Source organism: Canis lupus, chromosome 12 (genome assembly GCF_011100685.1).
Source record: "Canis lupus familiaris isolate Mischka breed German Shepherd chromosome 12, alternate assembly UU_Cfam_GSD_1.0, whole genome shotgun sequence".
In the NCBI taxonomy this organism is placed as follows: Eukaryota; Metazoa; Chordata; class Mammalia; order Carnivora; family Canidae; genus Canis; species Canis lupus.
In genome coordinates, this window is record NC_049233.1 from 62,900,436 (window position 1) to 62,923,295 (window position 22,860).

Below are 22,860 nucleotides of genomic sequence, written 5' to 3' on the forward strand. Positions count from 1 at the left end.
ATTTGCCTTTTTATAGGGTGTGGTTTTTTTGTTTTTCATTAAAAACTGTAGTGCCTGCTGCAATCGCTACTTTACTCAGAGAGAACACAGCCACAGGAGTTGCACAAGCTACCTTCTAGCTTCCCTTCCAGGCTCTTCTTGTTTGATCCATCTACTTATCTAGCTATTTACCTATCTATCTACTTCTTCATTTATTTGGAGTATAGATGACACACAGTGTTACATTAGTTTCAGGTGTACAACATAGTGATTCGACAAATTTAGACCTTATGCTATGCTTACCACAAGTGTAGCTCCCATCTGTCACCATACATCGCTATGATGGTATCACTGACTCTGTACCTCTTATTCCCACAACTTATTCATTCCATAACTGGAAGTGGGTCTCTCACGCCCAGACTTTCCTTGTAATTCTTCACGCATACCAGGCATAATGAGCTACTCTTCATTCTCCCTCAATATGCTGAATTTCCCTCTCTTCTGTGCCTTTTACCTGGATCCCATACACACGCACACTCAGAGGAATCCTGTTCATCTTCCACAAGCCAGCTCCAATGTCATCTCCTCAGTGTGACCTCGTTCCGCCTTCCTGCTGAGCCTATCACCCTCTCCATTTCTCCCTGGCACTGGGTGCATGCCTGCGTCACAGCGTCCAACTCCTCACACATGACTGTGCATCTGTTTCTCTCCAGCACTGCCCCCCCAAAAGTATCTTTTTCAAAGATGGACATTGCCTTCTTCAGTCTTTGCCTGACAAATTATAGGTGCCCCAAAATGCATCTGAATAGATAAATCACCAAGGAAACACACATAGAGAGTAATTTGTCAAGAATCACTGGCTAAAATAATAAATTCAATTGTGTCGGCATTCTGATGTGAATAAATTTAATCCACCTCATCAGGATTACTGGAGCCCTCAAAAAAAGTTTTACTCGAACCACTGTGTCTGGGAAATTGCTTTTGTTTCCAACTTACAGACCATAAGAAATGCCTATTCAAATCACAGTGGTTAAGACTGGTTAGTACTTACTATATGCCAGGCACTAATATAAGTCAAATATCACACATACATGGGTGCTCGCACACACACACACACGTACACACACACTCGTTTAATTCTTACAACAGCCCTAGGAGATGGCATTATTTTTACCCTTATTTGACATGGGAAAACGGAGTAGAAAGGTTCCATCACTTGCCCCAGTTACACAGTTAGCAAGGGGTGGAACCAGTATTTGAATTACACAGTCTGCTCCAAAGCCCACACTCCTACATACAGATGGATTTTTTGATATCTGGAAAGTCTAAACAACATAGAAAACACACATGGTCTTATGTAAAACAAATAAGGGAAAGACAGCATGTAAAGACCTGTGTGGCAAGTCACCTGATATATGTACTACTAGTTTGCTGACAAAGACCTATATTTTAGGTACGCTATAGACCTGACAAGGAATACCCGGAAGCCCCCAACACAAAGTCCATCTGATGCCAGTTATAGGGAGATTACATAAGTTTCAATTAGGTATCTTACCTATAGTTAACATTCCTCTAAGAAGTATCATATGAAGGTGAAGTGTAGTTGGAATAACCAACCCAATTGTGAAAAAAATATTTGCTACATGAAAAACTAAGTGATGTATCTCTCTCCAGTTTTCACATGTGGTCTCATTGGAAGGCACAGGTATGATACTTTCTAACTTAGGTGTAAAACCTATTGCAGGTGATTCTATCAAAGGGCTGGACTCGGTATAATTCATCTTGAAAATCCCTGTAAAAACAAAGAAACAAAAGGATAATCATAAAAATGGTAGCTGTATATTACTACCCCTATAGGTATTACATCAAAATTATTTCTGGGGCAGCTGGCGTGGCTCAGGGGTTCAAAGACTGCCTTCGGCCCAGGGTGTGATCCTAGAGACCCAGGATCGAGTCCCATGTTGGGCTCCCTGCATGGAGCCTGCCTCTCCCTCTGCCTGTGTCTCTGCCTCTCTCTCTCTCTCTCTCTCTCTCTCTCTGTGTCCCTCATGAATAAATAAAATCTTAAAAAAATATATTTCTGTGAGCTAAACATTGGTAGGTAGATTTTTCTGGTGCTTATGAATTAGACCCAGCTGTGAACCCTACCAGCCACATATTGAGTATCTATTACTTTATCTGTTAAACGATGATAGTAATACCTCATTTGACTTTCTAATGAAATATATAAAATATTTAGCAGAGTGCACAATTATTCACTGATATATGTATATCTGTATATAAACATGCTTGGTGGGGAAGAGAGGAATAAGGAATTAACCAATCTAAAAGAAAATCACCAACGTTCATAAACCACCATCACATTCCTACTATGACACTGAGTCCAAACACAGAAAAAATAACTGGAAAAACTGATTTTTTAAATTACTTTCAAAAAATTTAACCTTCTCATATTTACTATTTGAAGGCTTAGGATATTTAGAAGGCTCTATTCATACTGTCATTAAATCACTGTATCATACATATATACATTCCATATTATCATATATGCTTGTAATAAATACATTATCAATCATTTAGATATGCACTGAGAGATATAAAATGTACTCTTTTGTTTCATTGTCCAACTTAAATCTCTACTTTCTTTGCCATAAAAATTCTACAGGTAGCATGTTATGAATTAAAAAGTAGTAAACTCATGGTTTACATATATGTAGGAGAGGTAATGAATATACATTCAACTATTTAATATTAAAATCTGTAGCAAATACATTTCGAAGCATTTTGCACATGCTTACCTAAACCTTAACACAAAGTGGCACCATTTCCTAACTAAATTACCTATCCTTCATCTCTGGGACTTAAAAAACTCTATTATTAATGACACAGATTGGTTCCTGACAAAAACCATGTAGGTTTACAGATTGTATGAATTATTCTGTTTCAGAAAAGGAACTCCAAATAGGGACCAAAAATATCTTCAAATTTAACCTAATAATAAGTCTTTCCAAAATAAGGTCACACAATTGACCATACTCTCCCGTTCATTTTTTTTTCATCATATCAAAGTAAAGGTTTTAGGTAGAATAATTAGTACAGATTGGGAATTTTGAAAGGTTGTTATTAGGCAAATCTAAAAGAATTCCACGTCTCTAAAGATGATTTTTTAAAAAGTCCATGCATTACAAACTATGAATGAAATGATCAAGTCAAAGATCTCTTTATATAATTTTGATATAGTTCATAAATGTAAGACAAATAGTTGACTTAGATACTGATTTTATGCAAAAAGGAAAGAAGCTACATAAATTCAACTACTTTCCAAATGCTTGAATCAATAAAAATATAAGCCTATTGGGGTGAGAGGTATCATTATTTGAATAATTCTATTTATACAAAGGTTGCTTTCAAGGACCGGATGAGAATTAATCCCATAATTTCCGCAGGAGGGAGAATGATATTCAAGACTCTCTATCACTCATAAACTAGTGTCAACGTCAGCTTAGGCATTAGCATTGCCTAAACCGATAATAACTATATTTCTATGGCACTTTAGAATGTGCTTCCACTTCTATTGTCCTATTTCCTTTTTTTAACTATCCTGTGTTCTCTGTGAGGCAGAGGCAATGTCATACTCATCTATGTATACTCACGGCCTAGACTCTGTAGAGAATGCCAGGGGTGAAAGCCGTATGGAAGGAACACAAATATGACAAACATTTTTAGAAATCACTTTCAGTCTCCCCAAACCTTAGTAAAGACAGCAAAGAGCCCACTGTTCCTGGGACTAAGAAAGTCAGGTTCTATACTGAAAGCCCTGGGGAGTCACATAAGTCAAGGGAGGTCACTTCTGCTCCTTGGGTCTGCTTCTTCCTGGGAATGGAGGTGGCTGGACTAGATGGTCTTTGAAACCCTTCAAGTTCGAATAGCCTGAGGCTCTAATACATATTTACATAATAAGGTAGTTAATACATATTCCCCTTCATACCCACTCAATTACACCCATATCACCAACTAATTTACTCTAGCTCAAGTTTGGGCTTTAAAAAGTTCTTCAAGTGGCACTAAAGGTACCAACTTCTGCTCCAAGAGAAATGATAAGAAAACCATCACTTCCTGATGCAAGAACCGGAAGACATAGCAATAGGAATTTTTAAAAGGTGGGATTAGCCTACAATATATTTTGATGCAGCACACCTTATTAAAGATTTGGGTATTTAAATAAATGCCTACTTTACTTTCTATATCTATTGTAGCTTGTAGAATAACATTGTATACTACATTCATCATATAATTTATTATTTATTCGTATACCTATTATTTATCTATGTGCATTTACCTCTACGTCAATTTTGAAATGTCAGTTACCTATTATCAATAATATCGACCGGATCTTACTAATTTCAGCTTCCTTTGATCACTTTTCATAGACTTAAAGTCGTTTACACTGAACTATCCTTATATAGTCCGGGGAGGAAGGCTGAACTGAAAAACTGGCACGCGTTCGGGTTCATTTTGACGGAATCCAGAGAAATCTACTTTCTCCTATTAGTTCTCCAGAGTCTAATTTCTTTAATCACGTGCTCTGGTGAAGTCCTGCTTCATCTCTGGGTTTTCCAAATAGGTGTCTGAAGGATTAAAGAGCTGCATGGTGAAACTAACGTTAACCCTTCATCAAACTACACACACACACACACACACACACAAAGGCGGCAAGTGAGGAAAAGTCCTGCTAGCTGACTTCATTCATTCTGGAAATCCAGCTGAGCCTGTGCCCCTCTGCGGAGTCGCCAAGAGTCTTTCCGCCGCACTTATTCCTGCTTCAACCCATTAGGTCTTTTTTTTATTTTTTCCTCCCAAGTAAGTTTTATGCCCAGTATGAGGCTTGAACTCACGGCCCTAAATCGAGATGCATGCACTATTGGCTGAGCCAGCTGGGTACCTATTCCTGCTTCAAAGCAAGCCGCTTCTGGGACGTGTCTGGCCAACAGCTTCCCCAGGCCTGGGAACCCAGGTGCGGGCGGGGCCTCCCAGGGGACCCGCTCGCCTCGGCCCGGGGGGGGGGGGGGGGGGGGGCGTCAGTGTGCGCAGCTGCCCAGGCCCCGGGGCGGCCCCTCCGCGGAGACCCGAGGCCCCGGGGTGCAGCCGAGGGAAGCGCCGCGAGCTCCGGGCCCCGCGCGCACAGCCGACCCCGAGGCCCCGGCCGCGACCCCAGGCGGGGGGAGCCGGGCGCCTCCTCGGGCCGCGGGGGCAGGGCAGGGCAGGGCAGGGCAGGGCAGGGCTCCCGGCGGCCGGGCGCGGGGGACCCGCAGCCGCCCGGGGCTCCCAGTCGCCGCGGGAGCCGCCCCCCAACTTTCGCTTCCCGAGTTAGCCCGGGGGCCCCAGGCTGCGCCCCCCGCTCCTTACCGGCTGGTCCCCGGCTCCGGGCTGGGCGGCGGCGGGCGGCGGCTCGACGGGCGCCCCGGGCACAGCCCCGGCCGATCGCGGCTCCCGAGCCTCCCTGGCCGGTGCCGGGTCCCCGCGCGGGCAGCGGCTTTGACTAAAATAGGCATCGCGACCCGGGCTGCCCGGGATCCGGCCGCAGCGCGCAGGCGCCCGCGCCCCGGCGCCCCCCGGCGGACGCAGCCCCGGGCCCTGGGCCGCTCCCCCAGACCACCCCCCCGACACCCCCCCGCGGACGGAGCCCCGGGCCCTGGGCCGCTCCCTGCTCCCCCCCCCGCGGACGCAGCCCGGGTCCTGGCCGCCTCCCCCCAGCCACCCCCCCGACCCCCCCCCCCGGCCGGAACGCAGGCCCCAGGGCCCTGGGCCGCTCCCTGCTCCCCCCCAGGTCCACCCCCCCACACCCCGGCCGACGGAGCCCCGGGCCCTGGGCCGCTCCCTGCTCCCCCCACGCCACCCCCCGACAGCCCCCACCGGAACGGAGCCCCGGGCCCTGGGCCGCTCCCCCCAGACACCCCCCCACACCCCGGCCGACGGAGCCCCGGGCCCTGGGCCGCTCCCTGCTCCCCCCCAGCCACCCCCCGACCCCCCCCCCCCCCCCCGCGGACGGAGCCCCGGGGCTCGGCCCGCTCCCCCCCAGCAGCCACCCCTTCGGCTCGGTCCCCGCTCTCCCCCCCGCAGCCACCGCCTCGCCCCCGCGGACGGAGCCCCAAGCCTAGGCCCGTCTCCCCGCCCCCCCCCGCCCCCCCCGTCCCCCCCCCCCGGGGCAGACGGAGCCCGGGGCCTCGGACCGCACCCCTCGCGTACTCCCCGCCCCCCGGCTCCCCCCTCCCCGCCCCCTCCCGCCTCCCCGCCCCCTCCCCCCCACCCCCGCTCCCCGCCGCGTCTGCACCGCAGTCACCAGTTCGAAACACCCGCGCGTTTCTTCCCCCGGCTCCCCTCTACGGGTCGAGTCTGTCCGGGTTTGGGCATCCGTGGGGGTGGGGGGTGGGGGGGGCATCTAGGACCTGCTCATCTCCTGGGGGGACCTCCAGCTGCAGGACCCCGGCGGGGAGAGCAGTCGGTGGACGCGGCACCCAGAATCCCACCCCCACCCCCACCCCCACCCCCCCAAGTCGAACGACCCGCTCGCCTCACTCCTTTCTGGGACAGTCGCTGGCGCCTCGGCCCCCGCGGGAAGGGCGGGGGGGGGGGTAGCCGGGGGGGGAGGGGCGGGGGAGCGGCCGGGGGCAGGGGTGCGGGGTGCGGCCGGGGGGGGGCAGGGGTGCGGGGATCGGCCCCTGGGCAGGGGTGCGGGAGTGCGGGGGTCGGGCGGGGGGGGGTGGGCCGCGCGGACCCACCTCAGCCGCGAGCCCGTGTGCTCTCCCGGGAGGCTCCTTGGCCGCCAGGTGCGTTCCCGCGGCGGGGCGGGCCCCTCACCGTAAGCGAAGCTCCAGCCGAATTTGCCAAGTGAATTCGGGAGACGTGGGCCCCGAGGTGGGAAAACGAGACGAAAGCGCGCGCCAATCAATCTTCACTGCTCATAGAGGACACCTATTTGGGGTAAGAAATGCAGGGCGCGAGAATGCAGAGTTGGCTGGGGGGTGTGGGGGGTGGGAGGTGGAGGACAAAAGTGGAAGAAGGTGAGATGGACATTGAGTTTCCACCCGGAACGTCCCCCTGTGGTATAGAATTTGTGCCGAATATTAGAGACGAGGTGGCGCGCGCGTGCAGACCTGATCTCAGCCTGACAAAGACAACAGGTACATTATAAGGTAAGTCCCTGGAAGTGCTCATGTGCGCCTGGAAGTGCACACTCAGCCAGACCTCACCTGGCACAGGCAGAGCAGCAGAGTTCTCAGAGCCTGGGCCTCGGGCGGGACAGGCTGGGTTTCAAACCGGCTCCCGCGCCCAGCGGGCTGAGCGCCCTTGGAAAGCTACTTAGCCTTTCTGTGCTTCGGTTTCCTGGTTTCCTCTTTTGTACCATGGGGAGGATGATGAGGATGATGATTGCACCTGCACCTCAAAGCAGTGATTTGCGGACGAAATGATTTCATGTATGTAAAAGGCTTAGGATGGTATGTGGTACATAGTAAGTTCTACGTATACGAATATACATTATACTGATAAAGCTGCTTCTCTGACATGTTTGAAACTTGTTATAACTGTACAAGATTAATTTGCAAGGCTGCTTCTTCAGAGCCTGTTTCCTTCTAGTGTTCTTAGCTGTCACTAAATACATTTTGAGATGTAGATACAATAATAAAAGTGCACAAAGTTCTGCATGGATATGCATTGGAGAATGGCTTATGATGAACACCTGGAGAGAACCTAAATTCTAGCCATGGGGGACTAAGTAAATTATAGAACATCCAAACAATCTTGTTCTAAGCAGCCAAAAGAGAGAAAAAAATGTAGAGAGGCGCCTAGCTGGCTCAGTTAGTAGAGCCTGCGATTCTTGATTTTGTGATCAAGAGTGAGAGCCCTGTATTGGGCATGGAATCTACTTAAAAAAATTTTTTTTTGTAGGAATAGTAGAGATATAATAATGTTAACTAATTATATAGAACAGATGTTGGTAAACTATGATCTGAAGGCCCAGCTCACAGTCCATTTTTGCGCAGTCCATAAGCTAAAATGACTTTCATGTTTTTTAATCAGTGGAAAAAAATCAAAAGAAGAATAATACGTTATGATGTGTGAAAATTACGTGAAATTCAAATTCAGTGTCTATAGGGTTTAATTGGACCCCAGCCATGCTCATTCACTTATGGCTGCTTTTGTGACAAAGGTAGCATTGAGGAGTTCCAACAGGAGTTCCATATGACCCAGCAAAGCCTCAAATAGTTACTTTTTGGTTCTTTCCTGAAAAAGCTTACTACTGTCCCTTTATATAGAGTATAGTTTTGTGCTAAGCACTGCTGTTAGTGGTTTAGATATATTAAGCCATTGAATCCTCATCGTGAAACTTGTGAAGAAATAGGTACTACTATTATCACCATTTTATAGAGGGGAAACTGAGGTGGAATATTCTAGTCCCACAGCCAATGAGGAGTTGAGCCAGGCTGTGAACACAGGCAGCCTAGTTCCAGAGCTTGCGCCTTTGTCCACTAGCTACAAGTTTCTGCCACCTTCTATTTCTAGCTACACTGCTTCCCATGGGAAGAAGTTAACTAGAAAAAGGCAAGTTACAAGAGTGTGTAGAATATTAAAAATCATCCACGATGATATGCTCTAAAATGCGTGCACCTTCCTTACTGCAGAGTGGTGAGGTTGCAAGTGAGTTTTCTTTTTTTTTCTCTCCTTTCTTCCCTGCCTTCCTTCCTTCCTCTCCCCTTCTTCTTCCAACTCCTCCTACTCTTCCTCCTGTTTCTTCTTCTGCTAAATTTTCTACAGTGATTTTGTTACTTTTATGATAATTTAAAAACATATTTATTAAGATAGTAGAGCCCGGGTTCTGAGTTTTGCAGATGGGAAGGCCAGATTCCAGAGGTACGATGACGGAGTCAGCTGCAACAGGACACATTCATGCCTTCCCTAGCAGAATAAGATGCCTGGAAGGCTTACAGGTCACATAAAAGATTGAGTAGTGGGATCCAAACTCCTAAGATTTGGGAACTGGCATTTGAGAGAAAGAGAGAGAGTCTCTGTTTTCTCGGAGTCTGTGTTCCACCTTAAGTGGAGACTCAACTAAACCCCAAACCCTCACTATGCAACGAAGGATTAAAACACAACTTTGTATATAAGTTTCTTATCACTGGCATATAAATAATAGCTCTGTAAAATTAAAAATGAGAATTCTAGACACAAAACCTGGTTTTGGGAATGGCTTAGGCTCCCTGGTCGCCTCCTGCTTGCTGTGGAGAGGTCTGATTGAAAGCTCCGGAGCACTATTTGGAAGCCGATATGATGCAAGGAAGTGACTTGCACAGAGATATAGAATGCAAAGCATACAAGGCATAAATAACAAAATATAGGGCAGCCTGTCTCCTCTGCAAAAACTCATGGCTAATGTAGCTTAAGTTGACATAATTATTCCTACCTTTATTTCTCTGTGGGCCTCCCAGACTGCTTTTTCTATTTGGAGAAAGCCTCGATGAGATTTCAAAGTTCAGAGAGAATAAGTGTTGTGAAAATAAAATAAGACCTGAGGGAGTCGCTGGTTTTAAAAGTATGTAGCGTGATCTTCTGTGTGTCTATCTGCCCATGGTTGACATCAGTGTAAACTTTTTTATTATAGGGAGACCCCGGCTGCTTCCGGTATGATCTCCAAGCAGATAGTTCTGATCAAACATGGATTATTAAACAATGATTTAATTAGATTTTTTTTACACCAAGTTCCTCTCATTAAATGCTTCATTAACTTTTTTATTGACCAGTTTGTCAACTAACCTCATTGACTTTTTACATTCCGTTTCCTTTAAAAAAAAAAAAAAAACTAACATAGGGGTGGCTCAGCGGTTTGGCGCCTGCCTTTGGCCCAGGGCGTGATCCTGGAGACCCGGGATCGAGTCCCACGTCGGGCTCCCTGCATGGAGCCTGCTTCTCCTTCTGCCTGTGTCTCTGCCTCTCTTTCTCTCTCTATGTCTCTCATGAATAAATAAGTAAAATCTTAAAAAAAAAAAAAACTAATATAAGGGGTAACAAGGTAACTCAGTCGGTTAGGCGTCCAACCCTTGGTTTTGGCTCAGGTCATGGTCTCAGAGTGGTGAGATTCAGCCCCATGTTGGGCTCCGCACTGAGCATAGAGTCTGCTTGAAGATTCCCCATCCTTCTGCCTCACCCTCTGCTTCTCTCCCTACTCGTGTGCTCTTTCTCAAATAAATAGGTAAAATCTTTTTTAAATTAAAAAAAATAAAAAATGATTAAAAAACACTAAAAATTAATAGACTTTGTTTTGTTAGAGCAGTTTTAGGCTTACTGATGATTGAGCAGATGGTACAAAAAGTGTCTATAAACCCCTTTCTCCCTTGCTCACAGTTTCTCCTGTTATTAAGATCTTGCATTAGTGTGATACATTTGTCACAATGGAGAACCAGTGTTGATACATTATTATTAACAAACTTACATTAGGGCTCATCATTGTATTTTATATTCCTATGAGTTTTGCCAAACGGTATAATGTTGTGTATCTACCTGTGATACAGTAAGAAATGTATTTTTGATGTTTTTTTCCTAGTTCCTGACACACAACTTTTAAAACCTTTATAATTTCCTGAGTGATAGGGGTGCTAGGGGCATCTTTTTTCCTAATATTTAGAGTTTGACCCTCAATTCCTGACATGGAACTCCTAAACCCTCTGTGACTTCCTGAGTGATGGGCATGAAAGGCAGCATCTTACACAGAGCTCCTAGATCCCTTGGAATTTCCTGGATGAAGGAACAGTTTTTTGTTCTAATGAGATAACTCTGAGTGGACTCCTGGATAGTTTCTGGGTGGGGTCTGGTCACCAGAAAGATCCAAGCCATGATTAGAAACTTAGAGCATCCAGCCCCACCCTTCATCTACTGGGGAGGGAAATGAGGCTAGAGACTGAATGAATAATTGATCTTGCCTGCGTGATGAAGTCTCTATAAAAATCCCTGAACTAAGGGGTTCAGAGAGCTTCCAGGTTGGTGGGCACATCCACATACTGGGAAGGTGGCACATCACAGCTTCACAGGGATAGAAGCTTCTGTACTCAGGAACCTTCTGGACCTTACCCTGTGTACCTCCCTATCTGGCTGTTCACTCGTATCCTTCATTATATCCTTTATAACATACCAGTACATGGGTTTCCCTGTATTCTGTGAGTCATTATAGCAAATTATTGAACCTGAGGACAAGGTCAAAGGAACCCCAATTTAGAGCTAAGTCAGACCGAGGTGTGACCCTGGGGGCCCACTACTTGTGATTGGCATCTAAAGTGAAGAGGTACTCTTGGGGAGCTGAGACCCTACCTGTGGAATCTGCACTAACTCTGGGTAGTTTGTGTCAGAAGTGAATTGTTGGATACCGATTTGGTGTCTTGAGGGTTGGAGAACTGGTTAGTGTGGAAACCGCCCCCCCCCCCGCCCCCCAGCATTTGGTGTCTGGTGTTGAGAGGAGAGGAAGTTTTCCTTTAGCAATGTCATGTACCCACCATTACAACCTCAAACCAAACAGTTTCACTGCCCTAAAAATCCCCTGTGCTCCATCTTGTCATCCCTCTCTTCCCTCCCTAACCCTGGGCAACCATTGATATTTTTTACTGTCTCCATAGTTTTGCCTTTTCCAAAATGTCATATAGTTGGCATCATACAGGATATTGACTTTTCAGACTGGCTTCTTTTACTAAGTTATATGCATTTAAGTTTCCTCCTTTTTTTTTTTTCTGAATCTTAATAGCTTATTTTTAAAGTCACTGAAATATTCCATAGGATGGATGTACTGCAGTTCATGTATCCATTCACCATTTTGTGAATATCTTGGTTTCTTCCAGTGTGTGGCAATTATGAATAAATCTGCTATAAACATTTGTGTGTGGGTTTTTGAGTGGACAGGTTTCCAGCTCATTTGGGTAAATACCAAGGACTGCAATTATTAGATTGCGTGGTAAAGCTATGTTAGCTTGGTAAGAAACTGCCAAACTGCCTTCCAAAGTGGCTGTACTATGTTCCATTCCCACAAACAATGAGTGAGGGTTCCTGCCACTTCACATTCTTGATAGCATTTGGTATTTCAACTTTCTATTTTAGCCATTTTAATGGATATATATTTTGCTTTTTAGAACTAACTCAGTTAATTTGTTTAAAATAACTAAATAGATAATGACTGAACAGGTGTTTATATCTTGGCTAAATAAAAAACCAAGAAACAGGGATCCCTGGGTGGCGCAGCGGTTTGGCGCCTGCCTTTGGCCCAGGGCGCGATACTGGAGACCCGGGATCGAATCCCACGTTGGGCTCCCGGTGCATGGAGCCTGCTTCTCCCTCTGCCTGTGTCTCTGCCTCTCTCTCTCTCTCTGTGACTATCATGAATAAATAAATAAAATCTTTAAAAAAATAAAAAAAATAAAAAAAAACCAAGAAACATGTCAAAGCAAAGGGATGTGATTTCCCATATTATTGATGCATCCCAAAGCACACAATCTAAAAAAAAAAAAAAAAAAAGTTAAAACAGTATGTACCTAAATTTTTCTAAATTCATGAAGAAACTCCATAAAAAAGTTGGATTAGCTGTCATTCATTAAAATATGAGCCTTTACTTTTAAAAACTTTTAAATTAAAAGTGACCCAGTGAATTATGAAGGCAGTCAAAAGAGCAGAGGGAGGGGTTGGAATTAGCAGCTGGATTTGAACCATGGTTTTATATTTAATAAGCTGAGCAAGTTCAAATCATTTATTAAACTTTTCTGAGTCTCAATTCCTTGTCAATAAAAACCAGGATAATAATTCATAGTTGACAGGATTATCTTGACCTTTAAAGTCCATGTTTTAAAAAAATGTCTGGCATCAAGTTTTGGTAGCTTAATTGTACATTTTTTCTATCCCCCCTTACAGTGTTCCACATGGTACATAATCAACAAAAATTATTAGAATTTCGGTCATCAAAATTCCCTAGTCTGATGAAATAGTTGAAATATCCTATGAACATATGAAATGGGTAAGAGGTAGTTTTATTTTTTATGTATTTGCCTGTTTTAGATAGATGGACTCTAGCATACACAAGATTGATGTTTCCAACAAAATTGGTAAATTGCAAGACTTTGGCACATGCTAAAATTTCCAGTGGTTTGGGGTTTCCCTGGAGTAGCCAGAAATGAGATATTGGTTTCAAAAGCAAACTCATGAAATATGCAGTAGTATAGATTCTAGAAACCGGGCATTTGGCAGAGCTAAGTTACAGTAATTTACCATCTTGGGGTTGGCACAAACATGCATACAGTAATTATAATGTCAAAAGCTAGAGGCTTGATATTGTTTCTATTATTCTTCACATAGCTTTCCTTCTAAAACAGAAGAGTTGCATTTGTGAATTATTTGTTTTGAATATTGACAACAACAAAGACCCTAGGGGAAGCATGTAATAGGATTTCCTAATCCTTTTTTTTTAAGATTTTACTTATCTGACGCAGAGAAGAGCGCATAAGCAGGGCAAGTGGCAGGCAGAGGGAGAGGGAGAAGCAGACTCCCCATAGAGCAGGGAGCCTGATGTGGGGCTCTATCCTAGGACCCCTAGGACCCCGTGACTGGAGCTTAAGGCAGTCACTCAATGGACTGAGCTACCCAGGCACCCCAGGATTTCCTAATCTTTTAGGAAGTTATTTCAAAGAGAATGAATTTATTATAAGGAGCTAAGCATAACAGAATTATGGTTTTTAAAAAAGTGTGAAAAGATAATCAGAGAAGTAACTCTGAATTCACAATCAATTCCCAAAGACACCTCAAACCGGGACCCTGGTTGGCTCCTTAAAACAAAACTGGTTCCTAGGCTCACCACGTAGGTACCCTCAGAAGAGCAGATTCACAAGTCTAGCTCCAACCACTGTGATGACCTCTCTTGTGTTGTGTTCTTTCCCTTTTGGGAGTTTCTAGAAATTCACAGACACTCAAACTCTGTCTACGAATCCCTAGTTAAGCACTTCTACTTTTAGAGAAATGCAACAACCCTGAGGAAAACACTTTCAAAGGTACTATTTTTTTTTTGTAGTGTGCAAATAACTTCTTTATATGAGGCATTTGGTCGTTATAAAGGAAAAGTTGTGAATAATAGAAAAATAGCTTTTGGCAATTCTTGGTAATGTCATCTATGGTATTGATAAGATTTTGATTGGCAGTGAAGCCAAGGAGTGATTTGTAATCTATATCTGGTAAAAGCAGAACTTCACTCATAGAGTTTCTACTGAGCAGTATCATTCTGTTACGTTATTAATTCTCAAAAAAAAAAAAAAAAAAAGGCTGGTCTTGGAGGCAAATGCGAGGCCTGATAATAGCCAGCCCGGTAATTGACATCAGCTAGATACAAAAACCCAGAGCAACACATTATAAAGATGGAATAATAAAATAAAGTTGGGAATAATGACAATGCCATCCGGCATTAATTGATGTGCAAAAGCACTCAGAGTTCTCAAGAGAAAAGAATTATTTGAATGCAAATTATTGTTATTACTACTACTTAAATTGTTGTAATAAATTCATGAAAATAAGACACCTCCTGAGCTTAATGCATATATAAAATCCGATAAAGTATTTATGAGCCAGCTGCCAGCAGTATTATCATTTGACATAAAAAATGGTAAACATGATGAAAATTTTTTTTTTAATTCAAGATCAAACCTATGTGGTACTATTTAGAGCCACACAAAAAGATTATGATGATACCTGGTTTGAAAACCACGGAGACCCTCACACACTTCCATAGAAGAAAGTCGTGTGTTGTTAAGGTTAGGATTTTAGAGTCATTGAGTCTCTAAGTATGGGAAGAATAGAAATACTTTGGGCAAGCACATTTTCTGGCAGAAGCCCAATTTGGTTTGAATGCCATGTACAAAACTATTCTTGCGCAGTTGTACTACTTGCCACAACTTAGGGATTTCTTAATATTTTTTTTACATCAACTACACACTTCAAGTAATCTGAAGAGAAGTGTAATGAATATATTATAAGCTCAGAAAACAGCATCTAAAAGCAACAAAGCATTCCAAAGGGAGTCAGGAAATCTCTCAGATGACTTCATAGGACTTTTAATAGATAAATAAAACTTCAGTACTTAGAAAATTTATGTTGAATAGCAAAAAAAAAAAAAATCTAGTAGAAAATGTTGCTATTAATTACCATTGTAAGATGAAATCATTAAAAATGCCTTGGCATTTAGTACTTACATTATTAATGGTTATTTTATTGGCATGTTTCAAAGTGAAATTACAGAAATGTGATTATTCCTAACAGTCTCTATCTCTTTTATGGCTTTTACCACTTGCTATCTTTTGCACATTCATGTACAAGTCTATTTCTCCTTTTAGGTTGTAAGTTTCTGGAGGGTAGGAAGTGTGTTTGATTTATCTTTCATATCTCCATGGTACTTACTTAGCACATGATTTGCATATATTTGGAACTCAGCAAACATTAGTTGATGGAAAAACTGGGTATCTTTGTTTCAAATACTATTATTGTCCAATAGAAGAAATGCTAAATATTTTAAAATTTGTTTTACAGCTTAAGTTATTTTGAATGGGGAAATAACAGAAGAAATATATACCAACATATTAATGGAAGTTGGGTTAGAATAGTAGAATTATTGCCTTCATTTTTTTCTATTCCAACTTATAATATGATCACACTGTCTAATAAAAGGAATAAACAACAACAAAATGACACTTAATGTTCTACTAGATTAGATTACTTTATTAGAATTATGGTGACTTGTCTGCCGTAATAGTGACACCTCACTCTCCTTCCCCCCTCTCGTAGCCCCCCAACAACTCTCCTCCCTTTTCCCATCTAGCTGATTTATGATGAACAAGAACAAGTTGGAAAGGATAGGTTTGGAAGGAGGGGAAGAGATAATGGCTTAAGCCTGAGATGTATTCATTCATTCATTCATTCATTCATTCATTCATTCATTAACACTGAGTGGTCTGATGATGAGAAATGCCTGGGGTCAGGGTCCAGTGGAGGAAGAAGGCAGGAACCTCAATGCCAGAGGCGTGAGCAGGATCAGTGACACTCTTGGGGCCATCAGCCCCAAACCCCAGAAGCCAAGGGGCCAAGCAACATTGCAATCCATCCAGGGAGGACGCAGAGGAAAGAGAGAGGCCAAAACATCTCTCTGCTCTTCCGTGAGGCCTTTATATAAACCTGTTTCTACACCCAGAGCAAGGACAGAAGCAGAAAGACTGCCAGTATTATGTTAAAAGACTGTTTAAGATGGGAAGAAACTACTTCTAAGCGTCAGGATCAAGTATTTTCTGCCATCACAGGGAAGAGGGTGTAAGAATAGGATGAGATCAATAACAGGTTTAAAAAAGGTGTGTTTTGCACATGTCTGACCAATGTTTCCTCATTTCTTATCTCTTGCACATTTCATTCATTTTTTTTTCAAAAATAATTTAATGGGCACTTAATGGTTTTTGCACAGGAAAAGTATAATTAGAATAAAAGTATGGAGTGTTGGGCAGCCCGGGTGGCTCAGCGGTTTAGCGCCACTTCAGCCCAGGGATTGATCCTGGAGACCCGGGATCGAGTCCCACGTCAGGCTCCCTGCATGGAGCCTGCTTCTCCCTCTGCCTGTGTCTCTGCACCCCCCCCCTCTTTCTCAAGAATAAATAAATAAAATCTTAAAAAAAAAAAAAAAAGCATGGAGTGTCTAGCTTTAGGTGAGGTCAGAGGAGGTCAAACTACAAACTATATTTCTGAGAAACATGAAATATAAAAACTGTTATATTGCTTATCATTTAAACTAGAATTACTCTCAGGGACACAATAATCCATTGCATGCAACACAAAGAAGCCCTAAGCTAAGTCAGCCTGCAGATTTTCAGCCTGGAGAATGATCTCGGAACCTGAAAACAACGAACAGTGCCTTCTGAGCAAGTGTTGCTCAAACTCACTTCAGCAATATCAGCAAGAAGAATGTGGCTTTGAAATCACTTAGAGATAGAATAGTTCTGCATCATGCAGAAAAAATGACATGTAGAAAAAAATGGTTATTATTACAGGTCTTTAATTTTATTTCATGAAAAAGTTGCCAGTGGCACTGCATGGTTGAATTCCAATTGGGAGAGGGAGTCAGTGTTAAAATTCAGATATGGATTCAAGAACAGATGCAATTACTTTCCTTCTCTCAACAAATATTTACAAAGCAGCTACCATGTGCCAGGCACTGTTCCCAAACAGATATAGACTAGTGGGGGAAATTTTTTTTTTTTTAGTGGGGGAGTTTGAAAAGAAAATTTCTCTCAGAAAAATAGATATTGTGCTCATACATTAGCTAAACTTTGATCTCAGATGAACTAATTTCTATCCCATAGTAATTCCCTGTTCTTCAGAAATGTCCACTTATACTGCACCAAAAAATATCTTTTTTTGGCCTTCCTAGCTACCATTTGAAGATGTTTCTGTTTACCAAGTTTCACTGTGCATATCGTTTTATTTCATCTTTGAAAAGAAAGAGAGAAACAGCACTACAAGTGGACACTAAATTAATTTACCTATAAGTGGGGAGGTGGCACATAAAGCTTGGTGGCCTGAGAGAAGGAAGGCTTCTGAGTAAAATTTGTGGAGAGGTCACTAAGAAGACATGGAAATATCTGAAGTGATAGGGGACGGATCCAAAATTTAATGAATTTATTTAAACTGCATCAAAGAAGCTGGGCCTTGCTCTTTCATTGTATAAACATATAGCCATTTTAATGGCATTGTATTTAATTACACATTTTACTTGTAAACCACATTGGAACTCAAGCTAGTTGCTGATGGTTCTGGAGAAGAAAAGTTCAAGTGTAGATCGCTTTCCCCATGCTATCACCAAGGAATTCAGCAGATGAGTAACTAGCAGTTTGGCTTTGGCTTTTCTTTCAGTTCAGATTGGGGGCATTTTAGTTCCCTTTAAGTCACTCAGCACCATGGTTGTGTAGCCTGAAAAGTGCAAGCACACTGATTTGGAAGAACTGGCTTACGTTGAGTGTCACCATTTACTGCGATTCAGCCTCTTTAATCTTTTTTTTTTTTTTAAAGATTTTATTTATTCATAGAGATGCAGAGAGAGAGAGGGGCAGAGACAGAGGCAGAGGGAGAAGCAGGCTCCATGCAGGGAGCCCGATGTGGGACTCGATCCCGGGACTCCAGGATCACACCCCGGGCTGCAGGCGGCGCTAAACCCCTAAGCCACCGGGGCTGCCCCAGCCTCTCTAATCTTTATCCATAAAGTGAGATTCTTTCCAGAAGCAAGTACATGAAATCGTATGTGGGCATGCTTTGTAAACGATAAAGTATTAAATTGATGTAAGATAATTGTTTTGTAATTATATACTTTGGGAGATAATTTCATATTTAATAAGAGTGGAAATCACAAGTTAGATAAAGCATCTCATATTAAGTGGAGCTAAAATCCTACTATAAAATTATGTAAAAACAAATAGTTTCGGAATCCTATACATAAAATAAAATTACGTTTGTTAAGCTCCCTGAAGCTTGAATTGAGATAGAGTAAGGGGAAAAAATTATAGTTCAAGACACAAATGATCAGTTCTTCAGGGGAGAAGAAAGTTTCCTGTCAATCTTTAATAGCGAGCAGGTTTTAAAACTAGGTAAACTTAGCATAATAATAAAACTTCAAATCATGTCGAAACCATGCTGATGTTATATGCAAATGCCCACATCCAGCATTAAAATTATGCATAGATAACTAGGTAACACGCATAGATGACTAAGAGCTCAAGTAATGTCTCAGTCTTGCAACATCTTTTCAGTATTGTAAGATTTTTTTTTGAACTTGAAATAATACACAGTTCTATCAAACTGAACATTTACATTTTGAGAAATCTGTATGATACTGATATTTATTTGTATGTTTTGATGTATAGCTATTAAATTTTAGTAGAAGGAAGAAAAATGAATCGAGCCCACTGATGGCCTACAGTTGTTGAGTAAACTGTCATTTGCTAAAAAATACTGTTAATTTGGGAACACCATTTCTGAAGGTTAATTTCTTCTATAGCCATGTGTACCACAGCAATGTGGACCCCTGTGAGTGCAATCCAGTGCCACATGTGTATTTATATCCTTGCTCAACGGGAAGTCTAGAGTACCTGATGTATACAGCGTATTGCTCTTATGATAATTTGCATTGTCTGCTCAGTGTGTTTTTCTTATGGCTCTTGCCAGCTAAGTTTGGGGGATTTCACTTAGTCACTGCTCTGTCAAGTCAATTCTGTCCTTCTGCTTCCGTGCAGTGTAACAAAACGACATCCAGAGCTTATCCAGATGAGCAGAGAGCAACAGAATTGCCTTCTGCTCCTTTGTTGAAGAGGAGAGAAAATTCTTCAACCCGTAAGTGCTGAGAGAGCATCATACTATTCTTTATGGTAGATTAATTTCAGCACCACGAGTTCCTAGGAGTGCAGAGTCCAGGGCAAATCATACTTTTGTATAGAGGTCAAATCAAGTTCAAAGGGCGAGCTCTTGAGGGGAGCCGGAAGCCTCCAAATACCCAACTGAAATAGAGGCTGTGCAAATGGGGCCTGCAGCCCCTGGGAACTTGCCTAGGTGACTGGGATGAGAATGGTTGTGGGCTCATTTTAAGCCACTTCTTTCCTCCCTGAGGCTACTTCTCAGGGTCGTTCCTGACCACAAAATTTAGGACAGAGAATCACAATCACCCCAATACTTTGATGTCATAGGGACCGCCCTTGACCAGGATCAGCTTCGTGGGCATGCAAAGGGCCTCAGGCTTACGAAAGCCCTGCATTTGGTTCAATGCTCTACTTTCTCGGTCTTAAAATTCTTTATACTTCCTGAACAAGGTGCTTCACTTATTTATGCACGTATAGACCTTGTGAACAAAGCCATGAAGCATTTTTAACACAAGGAAACCACCAGTGCCTCATCTTATTGCACTTTTACCAGTGATAAATGAGTCAAACGAATTTAGGGCTGGAAACAATTAGGCTGAGATTAAAATGAGCCCAATTTTTAATAGAAATTAAATTTTAAGTGCACTGTGTTATTGCACTTCAGGGGTCCTTTTTTTTTTTTGTTTTTGTTTTTTTTTTTTTTTTTTGATATCTATGGTTTCTTCTTTCTGCCTCACTGACCAGAATATTTTGAGAATAGCAAAATGTGGTTTGCTAGAATTTCAAACCAAACACACAGAGTAACTACATAGAGTTTACTATAGGGTTTTTGATATTTTGTTGTTGTTCAAGTGAGAACACCTGGGTGCAAACCAAGGTTTTGGATAATAGTGTATCTGTTCTACTGAGGAGGGCTGGTGCGAGGCCTACACACAAGTGTGAAGATGGTGAGGCTCACCTCTGTACCTCCTCTCTCAACATCCCTTTAGCCTGTTCTGTTTGTACTCCTTTCTGTTCATCCCCAAAATGGTTAGGTTTCTGGAAAACCTGCATGTAAATTCTTCTGCTCCCCCTGCCAACACGATCTGACCCAAAAAGCGACATCCCATTTCTATGTGGTTTGTTCTCAGTTGACTTTCATGGTTAGAAAGCTATCTGATAAATAACCGCTGTGAAATTATTTAGCTGGCACTGACCTAAGGTGTGGATTCTCCTTAGGGTGCTTTGTGCTTTAATATCTGCAGGCCTTTGGTTGTACCTCGCAGGGAGCTGCCGTTGTGTCTGCTTGTGTAATAGCTGCCACGATGGCCACGTGTGGCTGGGAGGACAAGCCCTGTAACTATTGCTTTAGTTCAGGCTGAACCTGATGAGCTCAGTAGCTCATCCAGACTAATGATTCAGACCTTGCCACCCTGTCCCACTTACAGCAGATGCTAATGTACAGAAAGATGATGTACTTGACATAACCCCCATGCTCCTTCCCCAGCCTTCTTGCTGACTTTGCTTCCTAGGTCACTGAGAAAATAGAAGTAATTACCAGAGAACTTTCACAAGCTCCCAGGGCAGCTCTCCTTTGCCAGCAGCTGCCCTCCCACGTACTTTCTGGCTGCGCTCCTTCCTAATGATTGATTATCCATGTTCGGGTTTGAAGTCACTGGATCCCATCATCACTTCCCTGCTCAATGTCACCCCTCCAGCAATTCACCTCTCTCTTCTGGATCATTCCCATCAACGTGCACATATGCCATTCTTTCTTTTATCTTACAAACAATAGGAAAAAGAACACATCCTCTCTCTTGACCCCACTCCCTGCTCAGGCTCTTGTTCATTTCTATTTTCCCTTCACATCAAAACTCCTTGAAAAGCTTACTTATACTTGTCTTTCCAACGTCTTGCCTTTCATTTCTCCTCAACCTACTTTGGTCAAGTGTTTGTTCCTCACGCCATGAAAACTGTTCCTGTCATGTTCACCAGTGACCTCCATGCTGCTCAACCCCATGGTGAATTCTCAGATTTCACATCACCTGACCTGTCAGCCACATTTGAGACAGTTCGTTGCTCACTTCCCCTTGAACACTTTTCGTCACCTGGCTTCCAGGACCTGGCGCTCCCAATTTTCTTCCTACCTCACTAGCTGCTCCTTCTCTTTCCTTTGCTGACTCTTCCCCATCTCCCTGTCCTCTTAACAATGGAGTGCTCCAAGGAAAGTTCCTCCAACAATTTTTCTTCTAAATCTACACTTACTGCCTTGGCCATCTCATCTAGCCCCATGGCTTTAAATATCACCTATAGGTGACATACTCTCAAATCTATCTATAGCCCAGACCTTTCTCTTGAACTCTAGACTCATCCAACTATTTATTCCACTTCAGTGTCTGGTAGGCATCTCATGCTTACTCTTGATAGGTCCATTCTTGATCTTCCTTCCCCCTCAATCTATTCTCACTAGGCTGGCCAATGTGATTCTATCAAATCTATTGGATAGGGTGGATCACACCACCCTTTTATTTAAAACTCCCTAATGCCTTCTGGTCACTCTCAGAATAAAAGGCAAAGTCCTTACCATGCCTTATTACACTCCACCCAGTCAGCCCCAAGTCCTCTTTGCCTTCTTTCCCTAGCACTCATTCTGCTGTAGCCACACTGCCTTCTAGCTGTTCCTACTCATGCCTAAAGGCCTTCCCATTTGCTCTTCTGCTTCCCCAGATAGCTCATTCCCCAGATGTCTGCACGGATTGTTCCTTTGCTTCCTTCGGATCTCTGTTCAAACATTACCTTCTCATTCAGGCCTTCTTTGACCATCCTATTAAAATTACAATGCTCCTTCCTACCCACCTTCCCTAATTTCTCTCTCTCTGTGACACTCTAACTCCAGGTTTTTCTGTTTTATTTCATGATCTGTCTCTCTCACCCCAGAATCTAAGTTCTGTGAGGGATGGAATCTGTTACCTGATGTATCATGAGTGGTCAGGTCAGCACCTGGAGCCATAGTAGGTGCTCATTACATATTTGTTAAATGCATGATGATTTATCTTTCCACCAAAGAACATGGCCTGCACATCCTCTCCAGAAAACCAGTTTTCCGAAGATAGGGATCAGATTAGGGATCTGTTAGTTCTTCTTTACAGTGTTGAAGGGACTGCTGTAAGGTACACTGCTGTGTTTGTGTGACGGGTAGAGCATTTGCTACGAGCCCTCCCTGTTCGGTCCGACCATTCACACTTGCCCTTTTGGCTAACCATGTGAAACTGAAATACTGTGCAACGCTTTTACTGTTTGTTCCCAGGTATTCTTTTTACTCTGTAATAGTATGTATTTTTGCCTTCCATGAAATGCCTTTTTTTTTGAAATGCCTCTTTTTAAATATGTTATTGTGAAGATTAAGCTGGTAAGTTATTTGTTGGCAATAAAATAGCCTTCAAGATGGACA

General features: G+C 43.1%; 1 protein-coding gene and 1 long non-coding RNA gene across 6 annotated transcripts in view; one reads left to right on the forward strand and one right to left on the reverse strand.

Annotated features, from left to right (window-relative positions):
• Window positions 1-6,911, reverse strand: part of BVES (blood vessel epicardial substance) — a 38,516-nt gene extending 31,605 nt beyond the window's left edge. Inside the window, exons 1-2 of one of the 5 annotated variants that reach the window (XM_038554827.1) lie at window positions 6,759-6,911; window positions 1,535-1,771 (exon numbers count right to left, since the gene is read on the reverse strand). In XM_038554827.1, the coding sequence (XP_038410755.1) occupies window positions 1,535-1,760 (226 nt within the window). In that variant the 5' untranslated portion in view covers window positions 1,761-1,771; window positions 6,759-6,911. Of the gene's footprint in view, window positions 1-1,534; window positions 1,772-4,921; window positions 5,016-5,385; window positions 5,491-6,319; window positions 6,338-6,425; window positions 6,520-6,758 lie in introns of those variants that run through there. The other 4 variants (XM_038554828.1, XM_038554829.1, XM_038554826.1 and 1 more) reach the window with 4 other exon arrangements.
• Window positions 6,755-22,858, forward strand: LOC119876884. The gene is made up of 2 exons (XR_005368082.1): window positions 6,755-6,960; window positions 19,311-22,858. It is a non-coding gene; the product is annotated as an uncharacterized LOC119876884 (long non-coding RNA).
• The last annotated feature ends 2 nt before the right edge of the window (window positions 22,859-22,860 follow it).